We start from the raw sequence: 16,661 nt of genomic DNA, 5'->3' as shown, positions 1-16,661 counted from the left end.
TCACTCCCTCCTCCCCCCAGACGAAAATATTCGGAGCTCGTCTCTTCCCTGCGCCTTCGGCCCACTTCGGCTCGTCCCGCCGTGTTCTTCGACTCATTTCGGCTCCTCCATTTGTTTGTTTGTAAACACCACCCGAATGGCCGGGTGGCTGCAGACTCTGACGTCGCGCTTCACTTCGTTGCATAAACACAAGACAAGATGCCGAAGACCTCTGCTGAAGACAAAACGAAGGCAACGAAGGTCGGTTTACACTGGATTCAATCTGTCACCAGGAAATGTTGGCCAGAACTTTCTAAAAATGAAAAAGGATCCGAATTTTTGGGCCGTCTGTGTCACAAGCTGCCGGCGCCGCCACGACCGCATCCCCACCCCCGCGCCGCCCCCACCCGTCGGACGTTGCGGGGCGGAACGAATATTCGGATATTCGTCTTTAATAGGGCCCGAATATTCGGAGGCCAGAAACCACTATTCGGGCCAGCCCTAATCTCTTGGCACAACCAGGAAGTTCTTAGTGATTCAGCAACAATCAACAGTCGTGTTTACACAGAGCAAATATGTCTATAGTGTGTACAATCAACTGTTTTTCACTGTTGTTAACTTCTGTGTGCACAGATTTTTATTTTTTTTAATTTGTATAATACATAAAGGAATCCAATGTTTTAACCTTTTTTTTGTACAATTTCTGGCATTATAGCGGTGTCATACTGCACAGAAGACAGTTCTGAGTTGTCTGTACTTCAGTCATGGTTGTGCCGTTTCCACTGAGATGCAGGACTTTAAATTGGAATTAGAAATGAGCCCAAAATGAGTAAAAATGCGACTGGAGCAAACGACACCCATGCCTTGTTAATCTTTTGTCTGTTGATTTCTAAATCAGATATAGAGGTCTCAGCACCTTCCCTGAATGTATTTTGATGCCTTACACAGACAGAGCAGCAGCTTTAAACTGAGCAGAATCCAGGCAGGTATCAGCTCATACAGTAGATCTGTCTGGATCGAGCACATTCCTCCTCAATCAGGCCCAGATGTAACACTCCTACAGTGAAGCCAGGTTTAGCCGACAACACTGCGACATTTCTCTGCTCTGACATAGTGAACAGTCACTGTGCAGTAAGGAAGTCCTCGACGTTGCGCCGTCATCACCCGTCCTGTTTTGTTCTCATAATATTGTGAGAATGATTACATTTCTTTCCCTTCAGGTTTGGCTGGAACCCACCAAGCCCATTGCAAAACAAGTCAGAAGTGAGTGAGCTCAGATATCGGCTCAAATTCCAACTAATGAAATGTGTCTGTGCACTCACGATCTGTTTTCATGTTTTTCAGGACCAGCAAATACGTTGTTTAGACTGTCGGTGAAATTCTTTCCCCCTGACCCTGGTCAGCTGCAGGAGGAGTACACCAGGTCAGTGCCTGTAATTTCCTACTGGATATTGCTTTCATCTCATGCCTGTGTAGAGAGCTTTACAAACTAAACTGATCTTTTCTTTTGTCTTTTTAGAAGTTCACATGTATGGATTTCCGGGCTTTTTAAGATTATAGTGTTTCTCCTCTAAAAAAATGTTTATGAAATTCTTTTTTTTTTTGCTGAACTTAAAACTCTAAACTTGTGCATTCTTATCCCTCTAAACCCCAAGTGGGCTCTGAGCTTTTTCTGCTCCGTTTTACTTGCTGAGGGCTCATTTTTCACTGCAGTGTAAAGTCTTGCACTTGTGTGGAAACAACACAACTGTGACTAGGAGAGAGAATTCTGCACTGACACAGTTACACATGTATCATAGAAAAAGACAAAAATAAAATGTTGTTTATTTATTTTTACAAATTTGAAAAATCAACATTGGTAGAACTTCTTTTCCAAAATGATTACAGGTGTTACAATTACTGGAAAAATGGAAACTGTACAGACTATACATATTTTACTTCTTGCATTTTTAATTAGTTTCCATACTTCTATCAGCTCTGTGTAAACACAGCCTGCAGTTCAGCTGAAAAGTTGCTGAATCTTTATCACATGACCGTTGGTCACAGCTGAGTGGCCAGTGGCTTCATGGTTTATTTGTTGTGCAGAATCTGGTTCAAATGCTTTCTTTTCTTCAAATCTTCTAATTAAGACATGAAACATGACGTGATTTAGATGAAATATCACAATTTTAGACTTGGATCTTGTTAAGTCTTCCAATGCACATCACAGATGAGTAGTTCAAGGATTATTTATGTTTACCCATTTCTGACTGATTAATAATGTGACTTTTGTGGGGGGGCTTTCAAACCTGCCAGTAACTTTTAAGGTTTAGAGAGTTAACTGAATGCATAATCACATTTTTTGTTCCAAGAGTTGTGGTTTAATGCTGTTACATGGTTTTAGTGTTCCTAACAATTAAATTAATCCACAATAAGCTTGATTTGTGCCAATTAATTCTCCTTAACATAAACAGATGGACACTAAGCCTGTCTGTTGTTTTTTTTTTTTTCTATAGGTACTTATTCTCCCTGCAGATGAAAAGAGATTTGATGGAGGGACGACTGGTCTGCACAGAAAATACTGGAGCCCTGCTGGCATCTCACCTTGTCCAGTGTATGTTTGAGGCTGATATCTGAACTACAATAGTAGATTTTCTATTAAGTAATATTTAGCTTTTTTGTTTATTATAAAGGAACAATGCATTGCAAAGCTTATTTGATTAAGCTACTTCTGTTATTGTAATTATATATATTGTGTTTTGTATGTTTTTTTTCTAACATTTAGGTTTGCTCTAGGCTACTTTGTTTCAGACACAAGAATATAAAAAGTATACATTGCTCCAGATCGTTTCCCTCTGAAAATCTATAACCCTCTGAATCCCAAAACTCACCTGCAGGTTAGAAAGGTGTGTGTTATCCTTTAAAAAAATGACATAATTTATCAACTAGGAACTGCAGAAACAGAGTCGTCATATTTTTTTAGCTTTCAGGCGGTTTTTGATCTATTTGTATTAACAATTGCTGAAAACTTAAACGTAATATAATTATGTATTTGCCTAAGCTATGCCATTTGCATCATATTTTGAAAAAATAAAGAATAAGAAATGCTCCATTCTTCGGCAAAGCAGTGAAGCCCGTTCTGACTCAGCTGTGGCTAACAGCCCTTTGACAAAAACTCAGAGTTCTCGGTTGAGCTGCAGGCCGTGTTTACAGAGCAGATGGTAAACCTGCATGAAAACAAATTAAATATTAATAATTTTTTACAGTATGTTTAACACCTGAGGGCACTGAAAATTTTTAGATTCCACTTTTTTATTTTTGTAAAATAAATAATTCTTTTTTTTTTTAATGATTTATGGCCTAATCACTGTTATACTGCACAGACAGTATTTTTGAGGTGTCTCTACTTCTAACCATGGTTGTGCAGTTTCTATAGAGGTGCAGGATTTTATATTGCAGTTTAGAATGAGTCTGCAGTGAGGAAAAATGTTGCAGGAGAAAGTTTTTGGAGTTCAGAGGGTTAACAGAACAGTTTGAATGTCAGATTTCTGAATACTTTACACCAGAGACTTTCCAGTGTAACCTCTAGTTTAAAGGTCAGAAAATGGAGGACACACCATTAAAGTTGTTTAATTGCAGTTATTAATAAACAGTCTAATCGAATTTTAACTGCACATAGTCAAAATAAAGGGAATGAACCCTCCTAATAGATGTTTACCCTGATTTTACAAACTGGTGTTTTGCGTTTTCCTTCGCAAACCACAGCGGAGATCGGAGACTACGATGATGCAGCGGACAGAGACTTCCTGAGGATAAACAAGCTGCTGCCTTACCAAGAGAAAGTGCAAGAGAGGATCATGGAGCTCCACCGCAGGCATCTGTAAGTCTGTGGTCTGTCCTGCACCTCGTTTCATGTGGAGATGAAGCTGTGTGATGTTTTCCTCACATTTCTGAACAGCTCATGTCATCTGACTGTGGCTGTTCAGTTTGTGACTCTGAGAATGTTTGAGTCTGACCTCCTGATATGAACATGATGAACTATGTTGGTCTGTTAGGGCTGCATGATATGTTGTTTCAGCATCACATTGCCATGTATTAACTCAATCACTTCATGCTGCTGCTTGTTACAAAAAGAAAACTGACGGTTTTAATTTTACATTGCTAATCTGCAAGACAAGTCCTTCTAATAGAACATCATTTACCTTTAAGGGTTGTTGGATAAATAGTGTTTTTAACTTTATTTAGACAGTTGGTTGAAATGTAGCCTCCACATGTACACACCAAAATGAAAGACCATGAGAGAATCACAATTATGAAAAGACATGTAACATAAGTTGTAGGGCGACACAACCGATGGAATTTTTCAGTCATGATTTTTGTCTTTTCACAGTAAATGAAAATGATGTACTGTGATATTTATGTTTTAAAACGGCTCCTCTAGGTGAAATGGTGTTTAACTTTGGTAAATCTGACATTACAATTCCTTATTTTGATCTTTTTAAAATCATTTTTGGTCTCACATCAGTCTGAGCTGCTGCAGTACCTAAACGGAGACTAGATGCTTCCCTGTGCACAACTGTCTAGTTAGCTTCCCCTGTAGCCTGCATGGAAGGCTTTTAGGAAACACAGGTGAATTATGGCGTCTATCAATAAGCAGATGTTCAGTCAGTGAGGAGCTTTGAGTACAATTTTAATGACATTTTGCTTTTAGGAGATGCTCTGAATTCAGATGAAGAATATTTTAAAGCAACAGTTTTGAGTTCTTCTTTTCAGACATAAAGTGAACAGATAGATGTTTATTACCTTGACAGTTTCAGCGAGCAGTTCTCGCCTCCTTCAGAAGCGTCTCACTGACAGCGTGTGACGTGTCAACCGGCAGATTTTGACAGCCAGCATATGCAGCACGCCCAGTAGAGCAGCCATATTCGCCGGGCCAACCACGCCGTAATGTCATGTTGTGGTGAGCCCAACGGACCTGACCGCCCCACCAGGCGTGCCACAAACCACACCGCCCTATTTTTTTCTGGAGTAGGGTGTCCCAGGTGTAAGAGAGCATGAAGCTCCTCTCGTCTCGTCTCTGTTCATGGCCAGCTGTCAAAGTCTGCCGGTTGGCACGTCACGCTGTGAGTGAGATGCTTCTGAAGAAAGCGAGAGCTTTCACCGAAACACGTCAAGGTAATCAACATCTGTCTATGCACCTTATGTCTGAAAAGAAGAACTCAGAATTATTGCATTAATAAGAAGACATGATGAACATTTTTGAGATGGAAGAATATTTTAATGTAGATTTGTACGTTAGCAGCACAACATGGGATTGAAATTTTGCAACCATAGGCAGTTGTAACTGGAAATATTTTGCCTACCAAAAAAGTGATGTTGGCCAAAAACAAGTGCTCTGTTTACAGGGTCTTACAGATGTTGCCACTACTTGAGGTAACACAACTAGTTTGTCTGAACATTTAAATCAGCACCAAAAGTTCAATGCGACGAGTGCAAAATCCTCCCAAACACTCACACAAAAAAGTTATTTTAATTATCTCGTCAAAATTCCTGTATTTTCTATTATCACAATACATATCGCAGAAAACCGAACACCACCGTGTTGGTTTTTTCAGATATCGTGCAAATGAGACAACCGTGTGTTCTGGTTGAACAGCCGTAATGAGGCAATTCTGCCCATTTTAGAGTCTCACAAAACCCCCTCGCTGCAGTTTTCCCACAGCCAGCCTCTATCCTATGGCCAATAGGAGCCCCTTTCAACCCAGTGTATTAGGCGGCACTAAAGACTTGAGCTAATCTCCTCCCTTGGTTGCCAGTGTGGAAGCAGCAGCGAGTTCCCCTGGCCTAATCCCTCACTCTGGCCGGTCTATTAGCCATGAGGCCAGTGGGGCAGGGGAGGGCCCTAAGGAGATTTCACTGCTTAACGGATGAACAAAATTAGAATGGGGTGATGATTGGATGGATATGTCTTCCTACCATGCTGTTTGGTTGTAATCACATGGTTTCTGATAATGCTTCTAAAATCCTAGAAGTTACAAAGGATTTAGGGTCGCACTATATGTCATGATACTGTCTTACTTTGTTAAAATTTGATGTCATAAATCAAGAGGAGAAGTTGTACACCTGCCAGTAGCAGCCATTAAAATAGTTTTATTATGTAACTGTGCTTTAGGCATCGCATGTCAAATTTCAAATGTACTCTGCTACAGTAGACAAGCAAACCAAACATTTGAGAACATATATGTATATTCACTGCCCAAATTTCTGGAAAACCGATGTTATCCTCTGAAATCTGAACAGTTTGTGGTTATTCATGTATACTACGAGGCTCAGGCGTCCATGATGTGGTTCAACAGCCTGAACCCAAAGCAGTTTCTGAACATTTTTGTTCACTATGGGCTAATTTTTTTTTTTTACTGCAATATAAAGTCTTGCACCTTTTTGGAGTAGAGAGAAGTCAAATGTGTCTCCAGTGCAGTATGCCACAGTTACAATGTCTTAAATCATGACAAAAATAAAAGTTGAATTGCTTTGATTTTTTTTTTTTTTACTTAAAAAAATTACTTATACTCAACATATCCACCATTCCACAAGTTTTACCAGTACTGTAATAATGTGACTAACCCACATACTATTAATGCTTAATTATTATCCCCCGCCTCCACTAAGTGGAAAAGGGGGATATAGGTTTGGCCTCGTCCGTCCGTCCGAGATGAAGGGGACAGCTTTTCTCGGAAACTATTACAGCTAGAATTACAAAACTTAGTGTGTAGCTTCACACCATGGACACCTTGATCAAGTTCGAAAATGAGACCTGTGCGATAATATTTAACAGAGTTATGGCCCTTGATCACTATTTTGGATATAGACTCATAGACATCACATGTGGCGGGGGATATTGATGACCATGTCGTCTTGTTTTTTACGTTATTGTGTTTCCATACTTGTCTCCTCTCTGCTCTGTGTAAACACTGCCTGCAGTTCAACTGAAAGTCCCTGAATTTTACCTTACAGCTGAGTTGGTCATAGTTTGTTGTTTGTGTCGATGAGTGCAGAACAAACATGTAACATTAACAGATTTTGCTGAACCATCTCAAACTTAGGCCTACCATTGGTTAAGTTTTCTGACTGAACAGCATGTCACAGGTAAATGGTTCAAGGTTTGTAGGAAAGTTTACAACCTGACAATTGTTCTGTTTTTGCAGTTTTAGGCTGTGCTATATGGAGTCATTTGGGGTCGAGTGAATAGTATTACAACAGATAGAAGGCAGTCAGATTTATTTATGTTCAAATGGAAGTTGTGCATCTTAAACTAAGTGTTGATGTATTACACAACTTATCTTGGAAAGCACCCACGACCTGCAGGACAGCTGAGGCAAAGTTATTTGTGTAGCACACCACATGCAACACCACTTCAGAGTGCATGATTGAATGCATCAGGGATGTTCAATAATCACGAGTCAGACGTTGTGAAACATGTGAGATAAATAGAAGGAAGGAGGAGGAAAAGAAAAGTAAACAATGGTGAGCTTCAGGTTTTATAGATGAGCTGCAGTGTTATAAGTCGGTTGTGTGACAAGTCAGTGAAATGTGTATTTATTTTTCTCCTTTGAGTTTTATTTCTGATCTACTTGATGCTCCTGTTAAAATGTTGTGGACAATATCTCTACACAGACGCCTAGACTTTTTTTAGTTTAGTCTGTTGGTATTGTCTGTATTTAGCTGAATGAATTGAAGCAATCAGGGATTTATTTAGTCAGCTTACTCAAAGTCTGGGGGAGTAAGGTCAGTCACACAGATGAGTAAATATAGATGTTTGCTGTAAAACTGTAACAGGAATTGAATAGTTTTGTCTGATTTGGTGTAGTGGTGTAACAGACCGTAGTTGATCAATGATCAATACAGATCTTTATCCATGATGTCACCCACAGGAATCACAGATAAATTGCAGATTTAAACCTAAATATTTTTCACTGCCGTTTGAATCCCAAAAACCCACCAGCACTTTTAAAGACATGCTACCTTTAAAAAAAAAAAAAAAAAAAAAGTCTCCAAAATCCACTTATCAGCCGGAATGTGTGGAAACAGAAAGTATTGTCAGATTTAAACTTTTACAGTCCACTAACTACTCATCTGTCACGTGCCACGCTGATCGAAAATGATCCAAATATAAGCTTGAAATTGTAATATTTAATCAAAATCGCTTTAATATATTTCTAATTTGAACATTTAATTAAAAGCAAATAACTCTGTGCTTCGTAATGCAGCTGTGAAACCATCAGTGACCAGTTGTCATGTGACAAATATTCAGAATTTATTTGGCTGAGCTGCAGGCTGTGTTTACTCTGAGCAGATAGGAAACAAGTATGGAAGCTAATTAAACATGTAAATAGTAAACTGTTTATAGTATGCAGAGTCATCATATTTTAGTACGGGCAACACCTGGGTGCACTTTTTGAAATGCATAAGCAAAAATGTTAAACTTGTTTTTGTTTTGTGTTTATTTTTTTAATATTTGTGGCATTTTAGATGACATTTTTGTGTTCTCTCTACTTCTAGCCTTGTTCATAGTATTTCCATTAAGGTATAGGACTTCATATTGCAGTCGAAAATCAGCCCACTGTGAAGGAAAATGCAGCAGGACCAAAAAATCCCGAGACGCTGCTTGGAAGGTGGAAGTAACTAGCTTAAAGAGTTGAGTCCTCTACCACGACCGATGCCCAGTCTGGCAGTATTGAAGCAAATTATCCAGATCTGCACCTGTTTGTTTGTAGGATTACACAAAGACGTACAGAAACAAACTTCCACCGCAAAGAGAAATAATTATCTAAATCTCATTAAGAATTAGAACAGCAGTTTTTGTTTTGGCTATTAAACCAGACTAGGATAGTGATGGGGAAAATTGATCGGTTTCTGATCTGCACAGCAGTATTACATGGTCAGCCATGATAAACGGAGCACTAAGAAGACCTCAGATGACCTGCCTGTGAACAACAAGCATGAAATGGAAGTGTTGTTACCGTTAAGTGTTAATGTGTTTGTTGCATTGTTTCCACCAGAGGCCAGACTCCCGCTGAATCAGATTTCCAGATCCTGGAGATTGCCCGTAAACTGGAAATGTATGGAGTCCGCTTTCACCCAGCAGCCGACCGGGAAGGAACCAAGATTAATCTGGCTGTCGCTCACATGGGGCTTCAGGTTTTTCAGGTGATTTGCTGCTCTGTGAAATCCAGTCCCTACCTGTGTTCTTTAATGTTACCTCTGTCTTTATAGCAAGTCTTTCTCTTCCAGGGCCACACAAAGATAAATACCTTCAACTGGTCCAAGATTCGCAAACTGAGCTTCAAGAGGAAACGGTTCCTGATCAAACTTCACCCAGAGGTCCATGTAAGTACTCAATCAGAAATCAGTGTCCAGGTCCAGAAAATGAGACAGTTATTTAACAATCTGAACTCCTGAAACCTGTTGATGGGTTTGAAATGGCCAAAATGACACCATTTATCAACAACAAACTGTAAAACAGAAATTTTCATCTTTTTGACAGTTCTTGAATGCATCTTATTTGACAAAGTGACTCAGTTGGAGTTTAAGCATTGAACTTTTTTTAGTAACACTTTGTTCTGCCTCTCTTGTCTGAAAATTCACCAGAAGTGGATCTTTGACCAGACTCTGTAGAAAACTAAAGAATCACTGCTTCTGAGTGCAGCAGACAAACAATGAAGGCCTCAGCTATGACCAACAGTCACCAGACAAAAATTCAGGGACTTTTCAGCTGAACTACAGGCCGTCTTTGTACAGAGCAGAGAGGAGACAACAATGGGAACAAATCTAAATGGTTAAATATCAGAACCATGAATGTGCTGTTTCCAAAGAAGTGCTGGATTTTATATTGCAGGGAAAAATGAGCCCACAGTGAGGAAAAGAGGAAAAACACGAGGAAAAAATGTCCAGAAATGGCTTTGAGTTCAGAGGGCTTATGTCAGATTTCACATCTGCTGCAAGGAACACCAGGTCTGTGTTTATTTTTTTTTTATTTCTGTTTAACGTGTGTTTTAGGGTCCTCATCAGGATACTTTGGAATTTATGATGGCCAGTCGCGACCAGTGTAAAATCTTCTGGAAGATCTGTGTGGAGTATCATTCATTTTTCCGTTTGTTTGACCAACCACAACCCAAATCCAAAGCGATCCTCTTCACGAGAGGCTCCTCCTTCAGATACAGGTAATCACTGCTGACATGAAAACAAAAGCATCTGTCATGTCTTTAATTCTTGCTTATGTTCAGCTTGAGGTTTCTTGTTGGATCAAACAGTAATTTCAATGACCTTTGCTTTAATTCAAACCTCTCTCTGTCAGTGGAAGAACCCAGAAGCAGCTTGTGGAGTACGTCAAGGAAAATGGAGCGAAGAGGACCCCTTACCAGAGGTGTGTGTTTCAATGTTTACACTCTGTCAGTCACTAATTCTTCTTAAGCACCTGCTGGAAAATGTTTCCATCTGTATTCATAATAAAAAATTCTGACATGAATGTGTTTTTTTTATTTTTTTTTTTCCTTGTTTAGGAGGAACAGTAAAATACGAATGTCTGCTCGCTCCCTTGCAACAGATGTGCCAAAACCGGTAGGTGGAGTCTTTAACGGTTTAAAGGCCAGGCATGCATGATGTGGACTTTGAAAACAGACGGCAGACATAAACTTAGTTCTGTTCATACTATCAGAGGTATATGACATCACCCAGGCCTACATGTACCTTTCATCGTGGGAAGCATGAATTAGCCTTAATGTATTTTGTCTAACATGTGAAACTTAAACTGTGCTGTAATGGATAAACTGATACAAGTCTTCTCTTTTTCCTTTTCTCTCTTTCCTCACTCTGTATTTGTCTTTGTTCTCTCTGGTTTCTGTTGTTTCAGAGCTTGTCATTCAATGATAGTCTCAGGACCTCCTGCTCCCCTTCCTCAGCTGCCGTTTCCTTCCACCCAGCACACATCTCCAGCATTCACCCACGAACAGATCTCCAGCCTCAGTTCCAGCCTTTGTCCACACTGAGCCATTCTCCAGCGCCTCACCACCAACAGCAGCAGCAGCACCAGCAGCAGCTTCAGTCCCCTCTTCAAGCTCCCAGACCCCCCAGCCCTCCGAAGGAAGAAGCTGTCAAGGCCGCTTCCCCGTCACACTTCGCTTTTCAAGGTGCCCCCAGCAATCAGGCAGCAGGACACTGCAGCCCCTTGTTTGTGTGTGTAGAGAGTGCCACTTCCCAATCACAGCCCTCCAAAAATGGCAATGAGGATAGTGAGCGTGGTGGGAGGAGGGGGACGGGCTGCTCGGTGGGAGGGAGAGGAGCGAAGAGGAGGGGGGTTCTTACACCTGAGGCATTTGAGGCAGAGCTTTTGCGTACGAAACAGAATCCCTTGTTCTCAATGTCAAACTCGCCGCTGCAGGTTACCGAGGAGTTTATCGATGATGATCCCACTGAAATCTCGTTCTATGGTGGGGGGGCAGAGGCGTATTCGTACGGCCTCGAGGATAAAGTAGATCAGTTGGATTTTGTGGAGGAGTCAGACCTCAGCAAGAATAGGATCTTTAGTGTAGGTATTGAGGACCTGAATGGGAACACCAATAACTTCCCTGATAGCATTGTAGGTCACTCTGAGACCAGCTCTCTGGTTAATAACCGCTCAGAGTGCAGCTCCCTGGACAATCTGGGGCTCAGCTCTGCAGGAGAGTCCATGTCGGTGGGTTACGGAGGCCCCGACTCGTCCTCGCTCCGCCTGCCGGGGTCGGACATCCAGTCAGAGGCCAGCTCCATGGTCAACTTCCCAGCGTACTCGGTGCGCTCTGAGAGCAGCTCTGCTGTTCAGTTCAGTGACCTGGTGGAGCAGCTGGAGCAGCTCAGCTACCCGCCCACAGCCACCGAAGGCTCTGGGAACGGCAGCTCGGATTCAGATTCCGACTGGGGCTCTGACAGCGTCCTTCCCCCTGAGCAGAACCTGTTCTACAGCAATCCTCTGACAGGGAGCAGTGGGATCGAGGGGTTCCTCCTTCAGTGCCACAACCTGCAGGCCCTGGCAATGACAGACCCCTCTGGAACCCCACATGTTAAAATGTAAAGCAAAGGCCTTTACAGCACTTGAAGCCTCAGTCCAGGGCTGTCCACATTTTATGATGTTATAGTTCATATAAACGGCAACACATCTCACCCTTTAGAGGTAACACTATTTAGCCTGGGTCTCAACAACACACTTTAAAGGTTTGTAGCTGCTCAAAAAGATGCACATAAAAGCCCCTTTCAGACATTCACTGCTTTCTGTTAATCTGATGACGTCCTTGTGTAAAAGTCAAACCAACAGTGCTACTAGGTTGGATCCAGTCACTTTGCTACACTGAAGACAGTCTGTAACACGCCAAGGTTAATGAGAATCACCAAAATGAATGTAATCCAGTTTATCAGGACCTGAAGCTTAGTTTGGTGTTTCCAGCTGTTTGTAGGACTTCAGGTCTTTCCTCTAAGTATATTTAATAAATGCATGGAGACGGGATCGACCATAATCTGTCAGTCCGTGTGCTTTCGTTCACCTCAAACAGATGGACACAGTCACAGCTAATCAGCTCCGTCAGTTCCAACTAGGCCGTCAGTTATTTGGACAGTTTAATTAGCCGCTATTAGTTAAGATTTATTCTTTTGTTATTTAGTGCATTATTTTTTATTGTACGTCACTAGATGCTCTCACATGAATGATACATATTGTAGTGTGGCACTCTGTCAGTGTAGTTGGAACATTAACATGACCTGAGTCTGAACGACAGGAAGTCGTCTCTTTAACAGACTGAAGAAGCAGCAGTGTTCTGTATCCCATGTCTGAAAGGGGCTTCAGTCTCAACAACACCCTCCAGCAAGCTTTTTGCTGCTGAAAAGGAGATGCACACAAAGATGGCTGCACCTGTATGAGACAGTTTGTAGGCTGATAGATTTGTCCAGCCATCTCTCTGTTTTCTTTCCAGCAGCCTGTCCTCGGCATATCTGTGTATATCCACCTACATCTACTGTTCTACTGCGGACAGCGCTGTTATTTCTGTTTAGATCTGACCTGGTGTTCCTGGGATCCCAGCCATGGTGGGGTTGTGGTGCTTTTTTTTTTTTTTTTTTTTTTTTTTTTTTTTTTTAAATCCCTCGTGCCTTCCCGTGAAACTCTGCCCTTCAAGTTATGTCTTTCACTTCAAGATTTTTGAGTGCCAAACGTCTTTCAGTGTCTTTTTCAGTTTCTAATAATGAATACACATTTAAGGGTTCATCACTCATGCCAAGCAAACCATTTTGTGCTTTTATGAAATGCGCGTTCTTTTACTACATAAACACTAGCATAGTCATACTAGATTTATCTGCCACTTGCTGAGTGTGTAACAGTTTAACCCTCTGAACCCCAAACAGTTTCTGGGATATTTTTGACTCATTTTTCTCTGCATTATAAACTATTGCACTTCTGTGGAAACGGCACTACCATGGCTAGAAGCAGACAAGATTCAAATGATAAAAAAAAAAAAATCATGACTATTTATTTTCAAAAATTTGAAGAGCCAGCAGACTTAAACACTGCCTGCAGTTCAGCCAGAGATTCACTGAATTCTTACCATGTGACTGTTGGTCACAGCCGAGTCACTAACAGCTGCTTGGTTGTGGTGAGACATGCAGAATGTTTTGTTTTTACAGTTTCTTGCACTGATAAATGGTGCAATTGTGGCAGTTTTTTTTTTTTTTTTTTTTAAAGTTAACATGCTGTTTAAACCTGCTGGCAGGTTTTGGGAGTCAGAGGATTAAAACACAATGTACATATTAGCATTGTCTTATTAGATTTATTTTCCACTCACTGAATGCATAGCAGTTTAAAATAACATTTTCCATTTGCCTTTTAATTTGATTATTTGGCATTATAGTTCCAAACACGGCAAACTCATATATTGATAAAGGAAACTTGTCAGTATTATGGAGTTTTTGTAATTATTTCTGCTTATATTTTTAATTATATCATAAGTAGGCTTCAATAATGGGACACCCTAATTGACAAAGTACCTAACAAATGCTTACCTGCTTTTATTATTACTTAATAATCATCGTCGGGCATTTAAATCTGATTACTTAAATTTCCCTGTCTGTGTAGTGGCAATCATTGGTCTGTCTTTAATCTCAGGGTGAAATGAAACCAGTAGCTGTCCAGGTCTAGTGGTTCTTACAGACCTCCTGTATTTAAAAACGAGACATGCCATGAAGCCATTTTTCCATTTTCACTGCTGTGCCTCACTGACACCTACTGGCCTCAGCAGTTATCAGCATTCCTCACATCACACCAATCCACAGTCAGCGTTTTATTTGGTCACTTCAAGACGTCTGAAGGACTAGAGGCCCGTATATTTCATCAAATTTAACTCCATCCAACATTTTTTCTGTGTGTTAAGCTAAGTTGAATGTAGACGGTGTACTAATGAGCCAGAGAGTGCACTGTTAACACCACTTTCTATAAAATGAATGTATCATCCTACATGTTTGTAAGGCTTTAGCATGAATAGTGTGTCATACACGAGTGCTTCCTAATTAAGTTAGAATGTAGAGCAATGCAGCGCTTCTCAAAGTTATAATCAAAGGAAATCTTTTTGGTGTATTTGGTAGTTATCATGTACTTCTGGTGCAACTGATTTGTCTTCTCTGGCTTTTCATAGCCGTGAGCATGTTTTGGGGTTTTGGCATCAGCTACCTTTGGAATACCAACAAGATGATATTCTGCTTTGTGGAAGTAAACGGGGGTCTTTTGCACATTAGCTATGAGTTTTTCGGTGCTTTTTTTTTTTTTTATTAGCTGGATTTTTGGCATTGTTTTATTCAGCTTTGGTGTAGGAGAAATAGTTTTTGGTCATAAAGAAGGCTTTTTTTTTTTTTTTTGTATAGGATTTGGTCAGTCTCCAGGCCTCAGATGTATCTGGTGTCAGATCTGTCTTAAAATGATTCTATTTAGATTCTTTGGAGCACGAGAAGTTCAAATCCGTAGTTTCGTTAGTTAACCCTCTAAACTCCCGGTAGTTTCTGGGCATTTATGTTGCTGCTGTCGTATTTTTCTTCACTGTTGGCTCATTTTTCACTGCAATATAAAGTCCTGCACATCTCAAAGCACCTGTCTTCTGTGCATTATGACATAATTTTATCTTACAAAAAGTTTAAAAATGGAATTACCACATATAAAATTTTTGTAAGTGCCCACAGGTGTCATCAGTACGACATGTCAAGTTTGAATCTCTTCAAATTTGACACTTTACACGCAACACATCATAGAGATTTGACCATGCTGAATGTATCTTTCAACAACTTGCTTCTCTGTAAACCATTTTTAAGCAATGCTGCATTTATTTTATTGATCCAGTCACTCCTGTGGTCTCCGCTCTGCTCTGTGTAAACACTGCCTGCAGTTCAGCCAAATGGTCCCTGAATTTTTGTCACCTGACTGCTGGTCACAGCTGAGTCACTCCTTGCTTTACAGTTGCAATGAAGAGCACAGAATTGAATGTTTTTACAGCCATGTTAATGCAGACTTTGTATTTTTTTTGCCAACTAAGATGTAGAATTTAGAGATTTGAATGAAATATCAAAATTTTAAGCTTGTTTTTGATATTTTTTTTGTTTGAATGGCACAAGTTGCATGATATGTTCATGGACCGTTGGAAAGTTTAAAATCTGCTGTTCGTTTCTGTTTTTACAGCTTCTGAGGTTTTGAATGCTGTAATTTTGTTAACTTAAAAAAAAAAAAAAATAGAAACATGCCAGCTAAACAGGTTTTGGGATTCAGAGGGTTAACTAACATCTTGTGCTCTTAAATACATGCTAGACTAGAATCACTTCAGTGTGCCTGGAGTCAGACTTGACTCAGATTTCTTGACGTCTTTCTGTCTCTGTACATGTTACAGAACCTCCTTTTGTCTGCAGCACTTGCACCACAGTGCCTTTAAGCACTTACCTTCACCCTTGTCATGCAATATGCTTTTATCTCAGGTGTCGGTTCCTGTTTTGGGGATGTTTCTGACAAATCAATGTAGAAAAGGGGGATTTACATTTTAAAGTTAGAATTTAGTTTTTTCAAACAGTTGATAAATTCTTGACTGTTCTCATTGTCATTTTGAAGGATGGCAAGTAGCCAAAACGTATCAGAAGTGTTTTTGCAATCTCTCTACAGTCACAAGTGTGGACAGGTGTTTCTGTGTCACCTTGGAGAGCTCGGAGCGTCGCTTTGTTTCAGATCACATCAGTAAACTCTGTAGAGTCACTGACGTGATGAAGGGTTTGCCTTTTTCTACCATGTGATTCTTCCCACTTCTTAACTAAAGATTTAATTCACTAATGACGGGCTGACATTTATAACCAGCTAACTGCACTTAGGCACCAAGTAATCATCACTTAATCCTGAACATGTATATTTACTAATTATAAACAACTTGTACTTAATGTTTGTGTGTTTTACTCTCAAGAATAAAGTAATCACTTTTGGGTACCATGAATGTCAGACTTAAAATTCTTTTTGAGATGCAGATTAGGGCTGAACAGTTAATATAAATATCAACTTTTTGATACCGGTAAAATGTGTTGAAGTGTTAAAGGTGATGCAGATGCATCCCAGCCTACAAATCGTCTTCTCTGGGCACAAAGGAACATGCTTGTGTACTTTATTT

The 16,661-nt window shown here is 40.3% G+C and overlaps 1 protein-coding gene across 2 annotated transcripts in view; it reads left to right on the top strand.

The window, feature by feature from the left end:
- farp2 (FERM, RhoGEF and pleckstrin domain protein 2) overlaps positions 1-16,661 on the top strand; it is a 48,179-nt gene that overhangs the window by 13,742 nt on the left and 17,776 nt on the right. For both annotated transcript variants that reach the window (XM_022191995.2, XM_022191994.2), the window contains exons 4-13: positions 1,200-1,242; positions 1,324-1,402; positions 2,475-2,572; positions 3,724-3,838; positions 9,018-9,165; positions 9,250-9,345; positions 10,015-10,178; positions 10,313-10,381; positions 10,518-10,575; positions 10,868-11,144. In XM_022191995.2, the coding sequence (XP_022047687.1) occupies positions 1,200-1,242; positions 1,324-1,402; positions 2,475-2,572; positions 3,724-3,838; positions 9,018-9,165; positions 9,250-9,345; positions 10,015-10,178; positions 10,313-10,381; positions 10,518-10,575; positions 10,868-11,144 (1,147 nt within the window). The remainder of the gene's footprint in view (positions 1-1,199; positions 1,243-1,323; positions 1,403-2,474; positions 2,573-3,723; positions 3,839-9,017; positions 9,166-9,249; positions 9,346-10,014; positions 10,179-10,312; positions 10,382-10,517; positions 10,576-10,867; positions 11,145-16,661) is intronic.

Source organism: Acanthochromis polyacanthus, chromosome 4 (assembly GCF_021347895.1).
Source record: "Acanthochromis polyacanthus isolate Apoly-LR-REF ecotype Palm Island chromosome 4, KAUST_Apoly_ChrSc, whole genome shotgun sequence".
Lineage (NCBI taxonomy): Eukaryota > Metazoa > Chordata > Actinopteri > Pomacentridae > Acanthochromis > Acanthochromis polyacanthus.
The sequence above is the reverse complement of the archived record's forward strand: the minus strand, read 5'-3'. Positions and strand labels throughout refer to the sequence as shown.